The 17,298-nt window shown below is 46.3% G+C and overlaps 1 protein-coding gene across 3 annotated transcripts in view; it reads left to right on the top strand.

Moving 5' to 3' along the window:
• The window catches only part of STK3 (serine/threonine kinase 3), a 280,022-nt gene that overhangs the window by 122,361 nt on the left and 140,363 nt on the right, over positions 1 to 17,298 (top strand). For all 3 annotated transcript variants that reach the window (XM_034763361.1, XM_034763360.1, XM_034763362.1), the window contains exon 7: positions 5,418 to 5,555. In XM_034763361.1, coding sequence (XP_034619252.1) covers positions 5,418 to 5,555 — 138 coding nt within the window. The remainder of the gene's footprint in view (positions 1 to 5,417; positions 5,556 to 17,298) is intronic.

The raw sequence follows: 17,298 nt of genomic DNA, 5'->3' as shown, positions 1-17,298 counted from the left end.
TTTGGGGTCGGGAAGGAATTTTCCTCCAGGGTAGATTGGCAGAGGCCCTGGAGGTTTTTCGCCTTCCTCTGCAGCATGGGGCGGGGGGTCGCTAGCTGGAGGATTCTCTGCTACTTGAAGTCTCCAAACCACAGGATTTGGGGACTTCAACAGCAGAGTCAAGGGAAAGGGTTGGGACGGCTTTGTGGCCTGCATCATGCGGGAGGTCAGACTAGATGATCATAATGGTCCCTTCTGACCTTAAAGTCTATGAGTCTATGAGAAGGGATTTAGATGAGAGGTGTTAGCAGGAAAATAAACTCTGTTTAGATATGTTGAGCTAGAGATAATAGCAAATCATTCAGGAGGCTGTGAAGAAAGGAAAAATAGTCCAGTGGTTAAGGCACTAGCCTGAGACTCAGCGGGCTTGGGATTCACTTTCTTGGTCTGTCACGGACTTCATGTCTGCCCTAGCACAAGTCACTTTGGCCTGGTCTGCACTTAAAAGTTAGGTCAATAAGCTACATTGGTCAGAGAGGTGAAAAATCTACACCTTGATTGATGTAATTATGCCAACCTAACCCTAACCCCCTGGTGTAGCTACAGCTATGTCGACAGAAAATGCTTCTATTGAAGCAATCGTCATTCAGGGAGGTGGTATTCCTACACCAATGGGATAACCTCTTCCATTGCATCTATACTATGGGGTTATGCTGGCATAGCTATGTTGCTGTAGCTATGCGAGTATAGTCTCTGTAGTGTAGATGTTCCTTCACTCTTTCTGTATCTCAGTGATTCACATGTAAAATTGACATAATAGTGCTTTCCTACCTCAGGGATGTTGTGAAGAGGATTATTCTCCGATTGTACAGTAATGGGGGCCATATAAGTGGCTAAAATAGATATACCCGTTAGATAAGGGTGACTTGCCCAAGGGTATGTATGTGTAATAGATTCAGTTGTATGTATGTGTATGAAAGTGATAGTTACAGCCATGGGAGGGCAGGGGGTGAACAAGATGATCTATGGCATGAGTACAAGTATGAAGATGAGAAGAAGACTTCAGGTGGAGCCACGCAGTACACCAACAGGATTGAAGGAGACTGAAGGAGCAGTTAGAGAAGAGAAAAAAGAACGGAGCTGTATAAGCCCTGAGAAAAGGAAGTGAACAACGTTTTGAACGAACACTAGAATTTAGAGAAGATTTATTTTTCATTTGATTTATGGTAAAATGTGTAGTTAAGCAACATGTTGTGTAGACACAAATAAACTGGGAAGCTAATCTTTCTGAATATTAACATTCTTCCATCAAAATGGTTTTTGAGATCAGATAAAATTATATAGACTGACATATATGTATGTATATAATTTGTCTGCCTAAGCATCTTGTTCTTTTCTTTGGAAAAATAATCTACTATTTTTTAGTATTTCCTCTATTGAGATGGGGTTCAATTTAAAGTTTAATTTCACGTTCCCCCCCGAAGTATAAACCATGATCTTGTATTTTAATTGAATATGTACTTTTGTTCTGCATATACAGTATTTCACATAGTCTTTATACAGTGTTTTTGTATTACAAAAGGGCATCTAAAATTGTTTTGCAGACTAATATTTCAGGAGAAATAATAGGTCAAGATTTTAAAAAACAGGAGCCTACTGTTTAGGTTTCTAAATCCAACTTTAAGCACCAAAATAAGTGGCCTGATTTTCAGTAGTGCTGATTACCCATTTTTATTTAAGTACCTAAATATGGATCTAGGAGCCTAAGTTTAAGTTTATATATATATAAACTACCAAAGTAACTTGTGTGTGTGTATATATATATATATATATATATACACACACACAAGTTAATTTGGTAGTTTATATATATATAAACTTAAACTTAGGCTCCTAGATCCATATTTAGGTACTTAAATAAAAATGGGTAATCAGCACTACTGAAAATCAGGCCACTTATTTTGGTGCTTAAAGTTGGATTTAGAAACCTAAACAGTAGGCTCCTGTTTTTTAAAATCTTGACCTATTATTTCTCCTGAAATATTAGTCTGCAAAACAATTTTAGATGCCCTTTTGTAATACAAAAACACTGTATAAAGACTATGTGAAATACTGTATATGCAGAACAAAAGTACATATTCAATTAAAATACAAGATCATGGTTTATACTTCGGGGGGGAANAAGTTACTTTGGTAGCTTGTATTGTTAACCATTTAAGAATAAATGGTCAGTCATTTGTTGACTATAAAGAAGTAAATTCTTTGATATGATTTGTAGCTGCTATACAGTTAATTAAAATAACCTTGCCCCTAAATATGATGGCTCATATATTTAGACTTGTTTGTTCTGTGTGTCACAGTTCAGTGCTTATGATCAAATAGGAGATGTATATTTTTAGCTCATTTTATGATGATACTATATAAACAATAGTTACAAGTAGACCGTTTTATCCTTGTGTTTCTTATAGCTACTGCAGAAATTACATGTTAAGTTTAAGATTATCTTAAGATAAGACTACAACTCAGCAGCTCAAAGTTCAAAAGAGATAATTACCTTCAAGGACAGAAGCAGCTGAGTTTGTCATCCTTTGCTTTATAGCAGCAGTACTTCATTTATACTGATAAACAATTAGTCTGGTACTGCAAACTAGTAGTTTAATGCCAGCGTGGAGGCCTATCAGTAGTGCATAGTACTACTTTCATGCATCTGAGCTCAAGCCCCCAGTGCTGGGGATACCTTATATTGGAGTAGGGTACCCCTCTCCAAGAAAATAAAGAAAAATAACTTGAATTATGGCAGCAGGTGTATTACTTTTGTTAAACCAAATGGCCAGATTTATTACTGTACATTTCCTATTAGGTGAATAATGAACTGATCTATAAAATACAAGTATTTGAATTGAAATCAGTTACTTGGTACTGAAATATTTATTCTCTGAAAATTACAGTGAATATTTAGGTTGTACAAATTCAACATATGTTCAGCTTTTCTTGAGAATATGAGTTTAATTTTAGATTGAGGTGTTTGAACAAGATACTGGGCTTTCGTAGACTATCAAAAATATATTCAGGGATTATGTTGAAAATCTCAAATTCATGTCTCTCTCCTCTCCCCTCCCGGCAGTATTTCAAATGATGGTATATATGCTATGTAGATGGTAAGAATAAATTGTCTCTTTTTTTTTTTTTTTTTTTTACATCACTTTGTGGTCATTTCATTTTGGTTTTTTCTTCCCCGTCTTCAAAAGTTCCATTTATCTGTGTAGGATGGTTACAATGAATGAGTACTATGTTTTTGTGACCCCCATCTTTTTATATGGGGAAAAGTGGTGATCCCAACTGAACCTGGTTGGAGTAGTGAATAATGACTTTTTTTTTTAAACCTTAGGTCTTTTAATACACCGTGTGCTGCTATCTTTTCAACTATTTGTAATTCTGTACAGTAATTTATGAAATACATAGTTAATATAATATATGGCACTTCATTGATTAAAAACTCCCCCCACCCATCTTATTAGGGTGATAGTTCAGACTAATACCTCAGAAAGGTGTCTATTAATTTTTCTTTTCCTCCTCTTATGCAGGTAGCTCCTCAGTTAGGGTAAAATCTAGGGTCATGAAAATCAGTGGCAAAATCTCTTGGACTTAAACAGAACAAAGAAGGGACATATAGTGTGATTTCCCCCCCCCCCCAATCTGTACTCCTGAGGGAATTCTACACCAAAAAAATAAAAATTCTATGCACAATATTTTAAAATTCTGCAAAATTCTGCGTATTTTATTTGTCAATAAATAAATGTGGAGGTTCCAGCATGGCAGAGGGGAGCACAGGCCATTGGCTGCATGAAAATGGGCTATCACCCTGCATTCCTTCTCCCCTCCCCTTGGGGACACAGACTTTTCGGTGAGGCTGCACCTGACCCTGGCATTGCAAGGGCCAGGGCCTTGCCCCACTACACCAGCTGCACCAAAATAATGAGCAAGAGGGACAGTCTCGCACACACACCCAGCCCTGGCCCCTGATCCAGGTGTGGGGCAGGCAGGCTCAGCCCTGCAAGATCCAAGTGTGGAATGGCTTGGTGTGGGGTAAAAAGGTTCTGTGTGGGATAATCTGAGTGTGGGTTGCTTACTGGAAGGTCCTGGTGTGTGGGGGCATATGGATGCACATGGCCTTGGGGGTGGGTTCTGGGTGCAGGGGGAATGGGACTCTGTAGGGGGGTCCAGGTGAAGGTGGTTGGGGCTCAGCAGGGAGGGTTTGTGTGTGGGCAATATCGCGCTTGTTGGGGCATCTGGGTGTGGGGGGCTAAGCAGGGGAGAGTGGGGCTTGGTGAGGTGGGGGTCTGGGTGCAATATCTGGGTTTGGGGGGCTCATTGGGGTGGTCTATGTGCAGGAGTGTGGGGCTCATTGGGGTGGGGTTTGAGTGTGAGGGCTAAGTAAGGGATGGCCTGGGTGCAGGGTTGGGGGTCGCTCCTTGCAAGGGAAGAGGAAGTCCGGTCCTCCCCGAGCCCAGACTAGCAGCTGAGCCCAGTGCAGGCTAGGAGCCACTGGCCAGGCCATCCCCATTCCCACTCCAAACACCTGAAACAATGCGCTGGCGCTGCTGGGGAGGGGCCCACGACTGTTCTTGCTCCTTTCCTTTGCTTCCCTTCCCTGACAGAAGTCATTTTTCTGCAGGGAAGCAAAAAATCCCCAGGGGACATGAATTCTGCGTATGTGCAGTGGTGCAGAATTCCCCCGGGAGTACTACCTGGAGAATTTCTCTGTATGTGGTTTTCAACAAATAGGATAAAATGTTGCCATTTTCACAATTTCTATAAGACCTTTTCATACCAGTAAGCTAGTGACATGATTTTGTTTATATTTTATTGTTGCAGTGTGCCTTAAGTGGCATTTTATCCATTTTTAGAATTAGTTTTAAATCACATCGGCAGAATCAAGGTGTTTAATTACACCCGAATATTTTAGAATGCAAAAGTAAATAGGATTGATCTGACTTTCTTTAGCAATTTTGCTTGTACAAAATTGAAATTAACTTAAGAGATGGGAAGTGGATCTGGTTCTCAATAGCAATATTTTTAGATATATCTGCAGAACCAGGAAGTGCCCTAACTTCTGCTAAGAGGTTCTGAAAGGGCGAAATCTTCTCTCGAGACTGATAACAGTAATAGATAAAATAAAGAATGATGTGCTCAATGAGGTACAATTTAAATAGAGGAAATCTAATGGGAAATAGCTGCATTGGTAGCAGATGGATTTGCTTCCTGAATCTCAATCATATTGGAAATTCTAGACCAGTTAAAATTTGTCTTCCAGATTCTCAGTCTGATTTAAAAAAAAAAAAAAAAGTGGAGAAAGCCATGTGTTTATTTGGCTACAGTGTTATGATTTTTGCTGATTTTTTTCACCTTTCTATTTTTGTTTTATTTTTTTTAACTAGGCTATTTTTATGATTCCCACGAATCCACCGCCAACATTCCGGAAACCGGAGCTCTGGTCTGATGAGTTTACTGATTTTGTGAAAAAATGTTTAGTGAAGAATCCTGAGCAGAGAGCTACTGCAACACAACTCCTACAGGTAGGGTTACCATATTTCAGCAAGCAAAAAAGAGGACGGGAGGAGCCCTGTCCCCGTCCTGCCCTAGTCCCGCTCCTGCCCCTTCGACTGGCTCCCACTTCCCGCCCCACTCAGAACCCTCAACCCTCCCCCTGCTCCTTGTCCCCTGACTGCCCCCTCCTGGGACCTCTGCCCCTAACTGCCCCCCAGGACTCCACCCCCTACCTAAGCCTCCCTGCCTCTTGTCCCCTGACTGCCCCCTCCTGAGACCCTCCCCCCATCCTAACTGGCCCCCTAGGACCCTACCTGTACCCTAACTGCCCCAACCCTTATCCACACCGCCACCCCCAGACAGACCCCTGGGACTCCCACGCCCCATCCAACCACTCCCCACCCCCTGACAGCCCCCCCCAACTCCCGACCCATCTAAACCCCTCTGCTCCCTGTCCCCTGACTGCTCCGATCCCTCTCCCCACCCCTGCCCCCTGACAGCCCCGCCCCCAGAACTCCCTCCCCCCGCCCCACTCCTTGTCCCCTGACTGCCCTCTCCTGGGACCCCTGCTCCTAACTGCCCTCCAGAACCCCACCCCCTACCTAAGCCTCCCTGTTTCTTGTCCCCTAACTGCCCCCTCCTAAGATCCCCCCCCACCCTAACTGCCCCCCAGGATCCTACCCCCTACCTGTACCCTGACTGCCCAAAACCTTATCCACACCCACCCCAGAAAGCCCCCCCCCGAACTCCCGACCCCCCCCTCTCTTGACTGCCCCCTGCAGAACCTCCCTGCCCCTTCTCCGACCCCCTGGCCTCCTTACCCTGCCGCTTGTCCCGGCACGCTGGGCAGCAGGGGAGCGGGAGCTGGGGAGGAGCTCCAGACTGCCGGAGGCGATCTGCGAATGCAGGGAGGGAGGGAAGGAGGGAGTGATCTCTGCTGCAGGGGAAGCGGAGGAGGGGCTCTCTCTGGCTGTCTGAGCCCCATGTAAGTGGCACCATCCGGCCGGCTGCCCTGTTAGCCACGCACGCTCTGCATGGGGAGGGGAAATCCGGACATTTACAAATTCCCCCCCGACGCTATTTTTAGCTCAAAAAGCCGGACATGTCCGGGGGAATCCGGATGAATGGTAACCCTACTACAGGTCAGTATTTAAGTTGCGAAGGCAATGCATTCGCTTTGGTTTTCTGGCCTCAAGCCAGAACTTTTGTGAAGATTTCTAGGAACCAAGGGTCATTAGAAAATCTTGTTCTGGCCACATGCTCCTTCTTTTTTGAAGTTTATCTAACAAAATACAGAGATTCAAATAATAGCAAATGGTTACATATGAAATAAAATCATAACGTGCATTCTAAAGCCAGACTTAATTAACTAGATAATCTCATGTCTTGTAGAGTGATGCAGGCCCAAAATCTTTGCAGGGTTTTACAAACAAGTTGGTTGGGTTTTGTAGGGATAACTTAGCTGACATGAGCAGGCCCAAGTTAAGACAAGACAAGCCTGAACAAATAACTTCTGAACAAGCATGAACAAGTAATTGCTGAAACAGCTAACTATTTGTGAATATATTTTTAGTAAAAAAGGGAGTAAGAAACTAAACTAAAATAAGCAGAACTAATAATCTTGCCTTATGCAATCTGCCAAGTGATTGGTCTTTACATGTAAGTATAGCTGTTAGTAGCTAGGAAAGACATATATAAACTGTGTAGTATGTGACATGAACTGGAAATGTGGTACAGTATCACACTATGCCTAAATTCCCTGTGTCTCAGCCTTGCTAGTGTGGGCAAAGTAACCTGAGCGATGAGTGGAGTCGAACTGAGTTTTTTGGGTCCCAGAGACCTGGATAAAATGTTTTTCCAGAACTACACGACGTGTTCTGGATAAGCCAAGTGGAAAGGTCTGGAAGGGAATTCCAACAGGATCATGAGACAGGCATGCTGTCAGCTTGCTTTCCAGGTGAAGGACCCACTGTGTGGCTTTTCCCACCCCCCACCTCCAGATATACAAGTCCCTTCTTTTGGCTACATCTACACGATGCACTGTGCCACTACAGCCGCGCCGCTAAAAGGTGCGTAGTGTAGCCACTGTTTGTCGGCATAAGAGAGTTCTCATGCTGACAAAAAACTTCCACCCCCAACGTGTGGTGGTAGCTTTGTCGGCAGGAGAGCTCTCCTGCTGACAAAGCGCTGTTCACACCGGTGCTTTTTGTTGGCAAAACTTTTGTCGTTCTGGGGTGTGGTTTTTTCACACCCTGGAACAACAAAAGTTTTGTTGTTCAGGTTCCAGTGTAGACAAAGCCTTTGTCATTATTCATAAACAGGACACTCCTGCTGTTTTGTTTCTTTCTGTAGATTTTCTCTCATGTGGATTTTGCAACCTTTTGACTGGCACTGGGTCTGTATTCAAATAGGTCTCCTTTTGAGGCAGACAACGTACAAATGATCAGAAAGGGAGATAAATTTCCTGCCTAAAAGGAACCTGTGTGAGGCAAATTACCTCCTGGGGACCTGCTTTAAGTCCAAGACCTCAAAACATAATTTTCAATATAGATATGACTCCTTAAATATTATCCGTACATACATTTCACAATGATTATGACTACCAGTGGGCTAATGGCTCTCAGTAGAGACCTTATGTATCACTCTTTGGTGAACTATTATACATATATCTGACCCAGAGGACCCCTGTAAAACTCTATGCATTCCCTATCCCCTCTGCCAGTTGGCATCAAGAGGTCCCTGGGTCACACCATGGCTGCCTGAAATCTGCATAGCAAGAAACGAGAATAATAGAACTGAACAATACAAGGGCTTTAGATTTCAAGAAAGCAAGTGTTGTGGAATTAGGAAATCTATTCGGTATGCTATTGTGAGAGGCTGTACTAAAATTCACAAGTGTAGAAGAGTGGGGAGACCTGAAAATACTAGGCTAGATTGTTTCGTTTATGGGGGAAACTAGTAAAAGGGTAAAATATACAACCCCAGTTTTCTCTTAAACTTTCTTTAAAAGTTTAAAATAATTTTGACCCATTATATCAGTGCATGTTCAGAGAAACCACACATCTATTCCAGACCAAACACCGAAGTTGACTATGCAGAGGCCAGTAGTGCTGCCTAGTTCCCTAAGTGACCATCTCCTTCCATGACAGCAGAAGTCCCATGCTTTCCCCTTCCATAGCTGCCTAAAAAACCCTAACTTTAGAGGCAGATGTTCCAAGGAACAGCTCGCATAAGTAGAACTGACTGGCTGACAGCAATATATCTGGTCAAAAAATAGAGAAAAAACATCATGAGAATTTTGACATTTTCCTTTACTTTTTTTTGTTAGTTTTTTCAATTTCAAAAATTCAAATTGAATTTCAAATTTCCTGTAGGTAATAATCCTACTTTAATAGGGGGATAGACTATATTACTACCTTGGCCTTCTGATCCTCTCATTTCTTTGATTCTTCATCCATAAGCATTTTGGACAGGCTAGTGGTTACATTTTAAATTTTAACAATGGCACCAATAAACAATCAAACTGGGTGAAAACAAAATTCTTCCTCGGATTCTCAGATAGGTTGATGGGCAAGAAAATGCTAACTCCTGATGCCACAACAAGTTACATGGGTTCATTATTTACCAGCGCCACCTTAGCCTCAAAAATTATTCTCTTGGAAACTCATTTTTCCTTTAATTATTCAGAACCATAAATTCACCGCTAGGAGACTATTATCTTGGGTGACAAAGTTCCTCCTCTATCTTGGTGAGTCCTGCGCTTATTGGTGGATTTTCTTGCCTCAGAGATTCACCATGAGGGTTGGGGAACAGCCCAGAGACCTTCCCCTCTGGGAGAACCCACAGTCCAGGTCAATTGGGAGGTTTGGGGGGAACCCGGGCCCGCCCTCTACTTCAGGTTCCAGCCCAGGGCCCTGTGGACTGCAGCTGTCTATAGTGCCTCCTGTAACAGCTACATGACAGTTACAACTCCCTGGGCTACTTCCCCATGGCCTCCTCCAAACACCTTCCTTATTCTCACCACAGGACCTTCCTCCTGGTCTCTGATAACGCTTGTGCTCCTCAGTCCTCCAGCAGCACACCCCCTCACTCTCAGCTCCTTGTGCCTCTTGCTCCCAGCTCCTCACACTCTCAGCACAAACTGAAGTGAGCTCCTTTTTAAAACCCAAGTGCCCTGATTAGCCTGCCTTCATTGATTTTAACAGCTTCTTCTTAATTGGCTCCAGGTATCCTAATTAGCCTTCCTGCCTTAACTGGTTCTAGCAGGTTCCTGATTACTCTAGTGCAGCCCCTGCTCTGGTCACTCAGGGAACAGAAAACTACTCATCCAGTGACCAGTATATTTGCCCTCTACCAGACTCCTGTACCCCACTGGTCTGGGTCTGTCACATATCCCTCCCCCCTGCTCAACGCCAAGGGGTTGGGCAGCTTGGGACGCCAGACAGTGCACACGTGACAAGCCATCGGCGTTGCCATGATGGCTCCCTGCTGTGTGTTGCACACGGAATTGGAAAGGTTGGAGGGATAAGAACCATCTGGTCACCCTTGTGTTCTTCTCCTTGTTCCGCTGCATCCATTGAAGAGGGGCATGGTCGGTCACGAGGACAAATCTGAGCCCGAGCAGGTAGTAGCGCAATGTTTCCATGGCCCATTTTGCAGCGAGGCATTCTCTCTCCACCACTGCATCTTTTTGTTCCCTTGGAAGGAGTTTCCGACTGAGGTATAGAATTGGGTGTTCCTCCTCCCCGACCATCTGTGATAGAACGGCCACCAACTCTACTTCCGATGCATTCGTCTGCAGAATAAACTCCTTGGTGAAATCAGGGGCTATCAGTACGGGGTTATTGCAGAAGGCAGTCCGTAGGTCTGTGAATGCTTCCTCTGCTGCGTCAGACCATCTCACCAGATCAGGTCCACGGGCTTTCACTAGGTCTGTCAGTGGGCTTGCCCTTGTGGCAAAGTGGGGGATAAATCGTCGGTAATACCCCACCACACCTAGGAACGCCTGGACTTGTTTCTTGCGACTTGGTCGGGGCCAATTTTGGATGGCCTCTAACTTGTTCACTTGGGGCTTTACCAGACCTTTTCCCACAACGTAGCCAAGATATTTGGCCTCTGTAAACCCTACAGCACACTTGGCAGGGTTTGCTGTAAGGCCAGCTCGCCTGAAGGTATCGAGGACTGCCTCCACCTTCTCCAGGTGGGTTTCCCAGTCTGGGGTATGAATGACCACATCGTCCAAGTAGGCAGCAGCATAACTGTTGTGCGGGCGTAATAGCTGGTCCATGAGGCACTGGAAGGTAGCTGAGGCCCCATGTAGTTCAAAGGGGAGGACAGTATATTGAAAAAGACCCTCTGATGTAGAGAACGCAGTCTTTTCCTTTGCATCTTCCGCAAGGGGAATCTGCCAGTACCCCTTTGTCACGTCTAGGGTACTCAAGTACCGGCATTACTCAGACAGTCCACTAGCTCATCTACGCGAGGTATGGGATACGCGTCGAACTGGGATACTTCGTTTAGTCGCCAGAAGTCGTTGCAAAATCTTGTGGTGCCATCAGGTTTGGGCACCAGCACGATTGAGTTGGAGCACTGACTATGGGATTCTTCGATGATCCCCAACTCCAGCATTTTTTTTACTTCTGCTTTTATTTCCTCCCTTTTTGCCGCTGGCACCCGATAGGGCCTCATTGTTACTCTGGCCCCAGGGTTCATGACGATGTGGTGATATGTCTCGGTTGTTTGACCCGGTTTTGTCGAGAACACATCTTGGTTCCGGAAGATCATCTCAGACACCTCATTCTTCTGGTCTGGTGTTAAATCAGGAAACACTCTCACCTGTTTGGAAGGCTTGTTTTCCTGGGTTAGGTCTTTTTGGACCGTTGTGCATGCCTCTTGTGCATGCCAGGGTTTCAGAAGGTTAACATGATAAATCTGTTCTTGTTTTCTGCATCCTGGCTGCCGCACCTTGTAGGTTACTTCCCCCACGGGTTCAACCACCTCATAGGGCCCCTGCCATTGGGCCAGAAGCTTGCTTTCTGCCGTGGGAACCAACACCCTAACCCGATCCCCTGGTTAGAACTGTCGCACTTTTGCCTGGCGATTGTAATGGGTTCGCTGGGCCTCCTGTGCCTTCTCCAAATATTCCTGTACAATAGGGGTAACCCGGGCTATCCGGTCTCGCATCTGCATTACATGCTCTATTATATTTTCCCCCTCATTGGGTTCCTCTTCCCAGATCTCTTTGGCGATATCTAGTATGCAACGGGGGTGACACCCATATAATAACTCGAAGGGAGAAAACCCAGTTGAGGCCTGTTGTACCTCCAGGATAGCGAACATAAGGTAGGGTGGTAGGGTGTCCCAATCCTTCCCATCCCGACTTATCACCTTCCTTATCATAGCCTTGAGGGTTCGGTTAAACCTTTCTACCAACCCATCAGCCTGCGGATGGTAGACCGAAGTTCTCAGGGTATGTATATGGAGCAGTGTACAGAGGTCCTTCATTAGCTTCGACATAAATGGGGTTCCTTGGTCGGTTAATATCTCCTTCGGTAGCCCCATTCGGGCAAAGATCCCTACCAGCTCTTTGGCTATAGTTTTAGAGGCTTCTGGGTAGCGAGTAGCATAGTCCAAAATAACAAGTATATATTGGTGGCCCCGAGCCGTCTTCTCCAGGGGTCCCACTAGGTCCATGGCTATTCGCTTGAAGGGGACCTCTGTGATGGGAAGGGGTACTAAAGGTGCCCTCAAGTGGGGACGGGGACTGTGCAGCTGACACTCCGGGCAGGAGGCACAGTACCTCTGCACTTCTTCATGTACTCCGGGCCAGAAGAACCATCGTAGGACTCGTGCCAGGGTCTTCTCTACCCCCAAATGCCTCCCAAAAAGATGACTATGAGCAAGACTTAATACAGCGTTCTGGTGTTTTTGAGGTACTAAGATCTGCTGTACCTTCTGCCCCTGTACTGGTGCAACCCGGTATAAGAGATCCTTCTTCACTATGAAGTATGGTCCTGGTCCCTGGGTTTTTCCTTCCACGGGGACCCCATCTATTTCAGTCACCTCCTTCCTAATGTTGTCATACCTTGGGTCTTCTGCCTGGTCCCGTCCAAAATTTCCTCTCCCGGGGCTAATCTGCCCAGGATCTAGGGGCCCTCTCTGTTGCCTCTACTGGTTCAGAAGCATTAGGGTGGGGGTCAGACTCAGGTGCTTCTCCCTCCTGCTTGGCCACCTTTTCAGCTGCGTGGGTCCGCCTACCTACAAGAGCGACCCTCTGGCTTTGGGTCAGTATTCGGGTTCCCAAGGCCTTAGCTGCCCTTCTTTCCCTTTTTGTCTTTCTACCCTGTCTGGGAGTGGAGAACAAATCTGGGGATATTTCAGAGAAGATTGGGGGTTGACAGTCTGCTGTGGATGCCTCATCAATTTTAGGGTCCCCATCTTTCTCCAATCCCCCTACTGGGAGTAAGTTTCCACACCCTGGGAAGTCCCTCCCTATGAGCACTGGGTATGGGAGTTTAGGGACTACACCTGCAGCTACCTCAGTAGTGTTCCCTTGGATCTCGATTTTTACTGGGATGGTGATGTAGTAACTAACTGTCCAATGGACACATGTTATCCCCGTACGTTTAGCCTTCAGCAGCTGACTACGCTTCACGAGCTTCCCTGAGATAAGCGTGATAGCACTCCCCGAATCAACCAGTGCCGTGGTCCCTACCCCATTTAGTTTCACTGGTCTGGTATACATATGTGGGGTTAGTGAGACCCCCACAAGGTGAATTAGGGAGCATGGATCTGCCCAGTTCCCCAGGTTCCACTGCATAGGCTCCTCAGCATTGGGACACTGTGCAGCTATGTGTCCCCACTCCCCGCAGGCATAACATCTGTATGGAGCCCTAGGTGTTCCCCAGTCTCTTGGTTTGGGCAGTCTAACATCACGATCCTCTTCTCCCTCAGTGCTCTGACTCTTTGTGGCCTCTAATGGGCCTTCAGCCTCTCTCTTTTTTCACCTGGGCCCTTCTGGTGGCCCAGTCACCCGAACTTTAGGGCTTGGTGCTGCTAGTTTAACCCGGGGTGCCTCTTCCTTAACTGGTCAGGTCAGCTCCCTCGCTGTCCTTCGCCTCTCTACCAGGGCGACAACCTCATCATAGGTGGAGACTTTGTTCTGGCTTAACCAGGCACGAAGGTCTGGTGGTAGTCCCCTCATGTATCGGTCGATGACCAGAACCGCTAGTATCTCTTCCGGACTCCGGGACTCTGTTTGCAACCACTTTTGTGCGAGATGGATGAGGTCATACAATTGGGACCGTGGGGTTTTGTCTTCCTGGTACCTCCAACTGTGGTACCACTGGGCCCGCACTGCTGTCGTTACCCCAGATCTGGCCAGGATCTCTGCTTTCAGCTGGGGGTAGTCTGCCGCAGCCTCTTCAGGAAGATCATGGTAGGCCTTCTGGGCCTCCCGCCACAGGAATGGGGCAAGGATGCCAGACCACTGATCTCGAGGCCAGGCCTCCCGTAGAGCTGTCCTCTCAAAGGCCAGAAGGTATGCCTCTACATCATCCTCCCGTGTCATTTTCTGCAGCCAATGGCTGGCCCGTATGAGCCGCGTCCCATCATGGCCGTGATTCAGCTCTGTAATGGACTTTACCTGGTTTACCAGTTCCCGCAACATAGCTCGATCTTGAGGAGCCTGGTCCATCAGCAGGCGATTAGTCTCTTGCTGCAGCCGCACTGCCTCCTGTTGGGCGGCTGCCTGGACATGGGTAGCCTCCTGCTGGGCCGCCGTAGCTTGTATCAGTGCCCGCACTACGTCATCCATTGCGGTGAAAAAAATAAACCCTCTCTTTTTTTTTGTTTTGTTTTTGTTTTTTGTTTAAATTACCCTCTTTCTTCTGCCGCACTGTGCACCCCAAGATCCCACTCTTGACACCAGTGTGACAAAGTTCCTCCTCTATCTTGGTGGGTCCTGAGCTTATTGGCGGATTTTCTTGCCTCAGAGATTCACCATGTGGGTTGGGGAACAGCCCAGAGACCTTCCCCTCTGGGAGAACCCACAGTCCAGGTCAATTGGGAGGGTTCCGGGTTCCAGCCCAGGGCCCTGTGGACTACAGCTGTCTATAGTGCCTCCTGTAGCAGCTGCATGACAGCTACAACTCCCTGGGCTACTTCCCCATGGCCTCCTCCAAACACCTTCCTTATTCTCACCACAGGACCTTCCTCCTGGTGTCTGATTAACGCTTGTGCTCCTCAGTCTTCCAGCAGCACACCCTCTCACTCTCAGCTCCTTGTGCCTCTTGCTCCCAGCTCCTCACACTCCCACCACAAACTGAAGTGGCACAGGTTGCATGCACATTCCCAAAGGACATTGCTATTCAAAAGATTCCAAGCTTGCATGCCAATCCACAAACACACCTACATGAGGTCCACTCTGACTACAACAATTCAACGAACCACAGTTACTGTGGGATATGTAACAGTTCTTTACCATGCAACAGAGGGTCCTGTGGCACCTTTAAGACTAACAGAAGTATTGGGAGCATAAGCTTTCGTGGGTAAGAACCTCACTTCTTCAGATGCAAGTAATGGAAATTTCCAGAGGCAGGTATAAATCAGTATGGAGATAACAAGGTTAGTTCAATCAGGAAGGGTGAGGTACTCTGCTAGCAGTTGAGGTGTGAACACCAAGGGAGGAGAAACTGCTTCTGTAGTTGGATAGCCATTCACAGTCTTTGTTTAATCCTGATCTGATGGTGTCAAATTTGCAAATGAACTGGAGCTCAGCAGTTTCTCTTTGGAGTCTGGTCCTGAAGTTTTTTTTTGCTGTAAGATGGCTACCTTTACATCTGCTATTGTGTGACCAGGGAGGTTGAAGTGTTCTCCTACAGGTTTTTGTATATTACCATTCCTGATATCTGACTTGTGTCCATTTAACCTCTTGCATAGTGACTGTCCAGTTTGGCCAATGTACATAGCAGAGGGGCATTGCTGGCACACAATGGCATATATAACATTGGTGGATGTGCAGGTGAATGAGCCGGTGATATTGTAGCTGATCTGGTTAGGTCCTGTGATGGTGTTGCTGGTGTAGATATGCGGGCAGAGTTGGCATCGAGGTTTGTTGCATGGGTTGATTCCTGAGTTAGAGTTGTTATGGTGCGGTGCGTGGTTGCTGGTGAGAATATGCTTAAGGTTGGTGGGTTGTCTGTGAGCAAGGACTGTGAAAGTGCAGGATCGTTGTCCAGGATGGGTTGTAAATCACTGATGATGCGTTGGAGAGGTTTAAACTGAGGACTGTAGGTGATGGCCAGTGGAGTTCTGTTGATTTCTTTTTTGGGCCTGTCTTGTAGCAGGAGACTTCTGGGTACACGTCTGGCTCTGTTGATTTGTTTCTCTATTTCCTTGTGTGGGTATCATAGTTTTGAAAATGCTTGGTGAAGATCTTGTAGGTGTTGGTCTCCGTCTGAGGGGTTGGAGCAGATGCGGTTGTACCTCAGCGCTTGGCTGTAGACGATGGATTGTGTGGTGTGTCCGGGGTGGAAGCTGGAGGCATGAAGGTAGGCATAGCGGTCGGTGGGTTTTCGGTATAGGGTGGTGATCTGGCCATCGCTTATTTGTACTGTGGTGTCTAGGAAGTGAACCTCCCGTGTGGATTGGTCCAGGCTGAGGTTGATGGTGGGGTGGAAGCTGTTGAAATCATGGTGGAATTCTTCTAGGGTCTCCTTCCCATGGGTCCAGATGATGAAGATGTCATCAATGTAGCGTAGGTAGAGAAGGGGCGTGAGCGGATGAGAGCTGAGGAAGCGTTGTTCCAGGTCAGCCATAAAAATGTTGGCATATTGTGGGGCCATGCGGGTGCCCATGGCGGTGCCACTGGTCTGGAGATATATATTGTCACCAAATTTGAAATAATTGCGCGTGAGGATAAAGTCACAGAGCTCAGCAACAAGCTGTGCTGTGTCATCATCAGGGATACTGTTCCTGAGAGCTTGTATTCCATCTGTGTGTGGGATGTTTGTGTAGAGAGCCTCCACATTCATGGTGGCTAGGATGGTGTTTTCTGGGAGGTCACCAATGCATTGTAGTTTTCTCAGGAAATCAGTGGTGTCACGGAGATAGCTGGGAGTGCTGGTGGCGTAGGGTCTGAGTAGGGAGTCCACATATCCAGACAGTCCTTCAGTGAGAGTGCCAATGCCCGAAATGATGGGGCGTCCAGGATTTCCAGGTTTGTGGATCTTGGGTAGTAGATAGAATAACCCCGTTCGGGGCTCTAAGGGTATGTTGATTTGTTCCTGTGTTAGTGTAGGGAATGTCCTGAGTAGATGGTGCAGTTTCCTAGTGTATTCCTCAGTGGGATCTGAGGAAAGTGGAAGTGAGCTCCTTTTTAAAACCAAGGTGCCCTGATTAGCCTGCCTTAATTGATTCTAACAGCTTCTTCTTAATTGGCTCCAGGTGTCCTAATTAGCCTGCATGCCTTAACTGGTTCTAGCAGGTTCCTGATTACTCTAGTGCAGCCCCTGCTCTGGTCACTCAGGGAACAGAAAACTACTCATCCAGTGACCAGTATATTTGCCCTCTACCAGAATCCTGTACCCCACTGGTCTGGGTCTGTCACACTTGCCATGGAGATAAACCAAATCTCTGTGTTTTATATCAAATTTTTATTTTTCTGACTCCACTACAAAGAGATTAAAATTCTTACATTTACAGTATTAGTATGTAGTGCCAAAGAATGACCTAATTCAGAAATAAGGATATGAAGTACTTCCATATTCCTTC

The sequence above is a fragment of the Trachemys scripta genome, chromosome 2 (assembly GCF_013100865.1).
Source record: "Trachemys scripta elegans isolate TJP31775 chromosome 2, CAS_Tse_1.0, whole genome shotgun sequence".
NCBI lineage: Eukaryota > Metazoa > Chordata > Testudines > Emydidae > Trachemys > Trachemys scripta.
The sequence above is the reverse complement of the archived record's forward strand: the minus strand, read 5'-3'. Positions and strand labels throughout refer to the sequence as shown.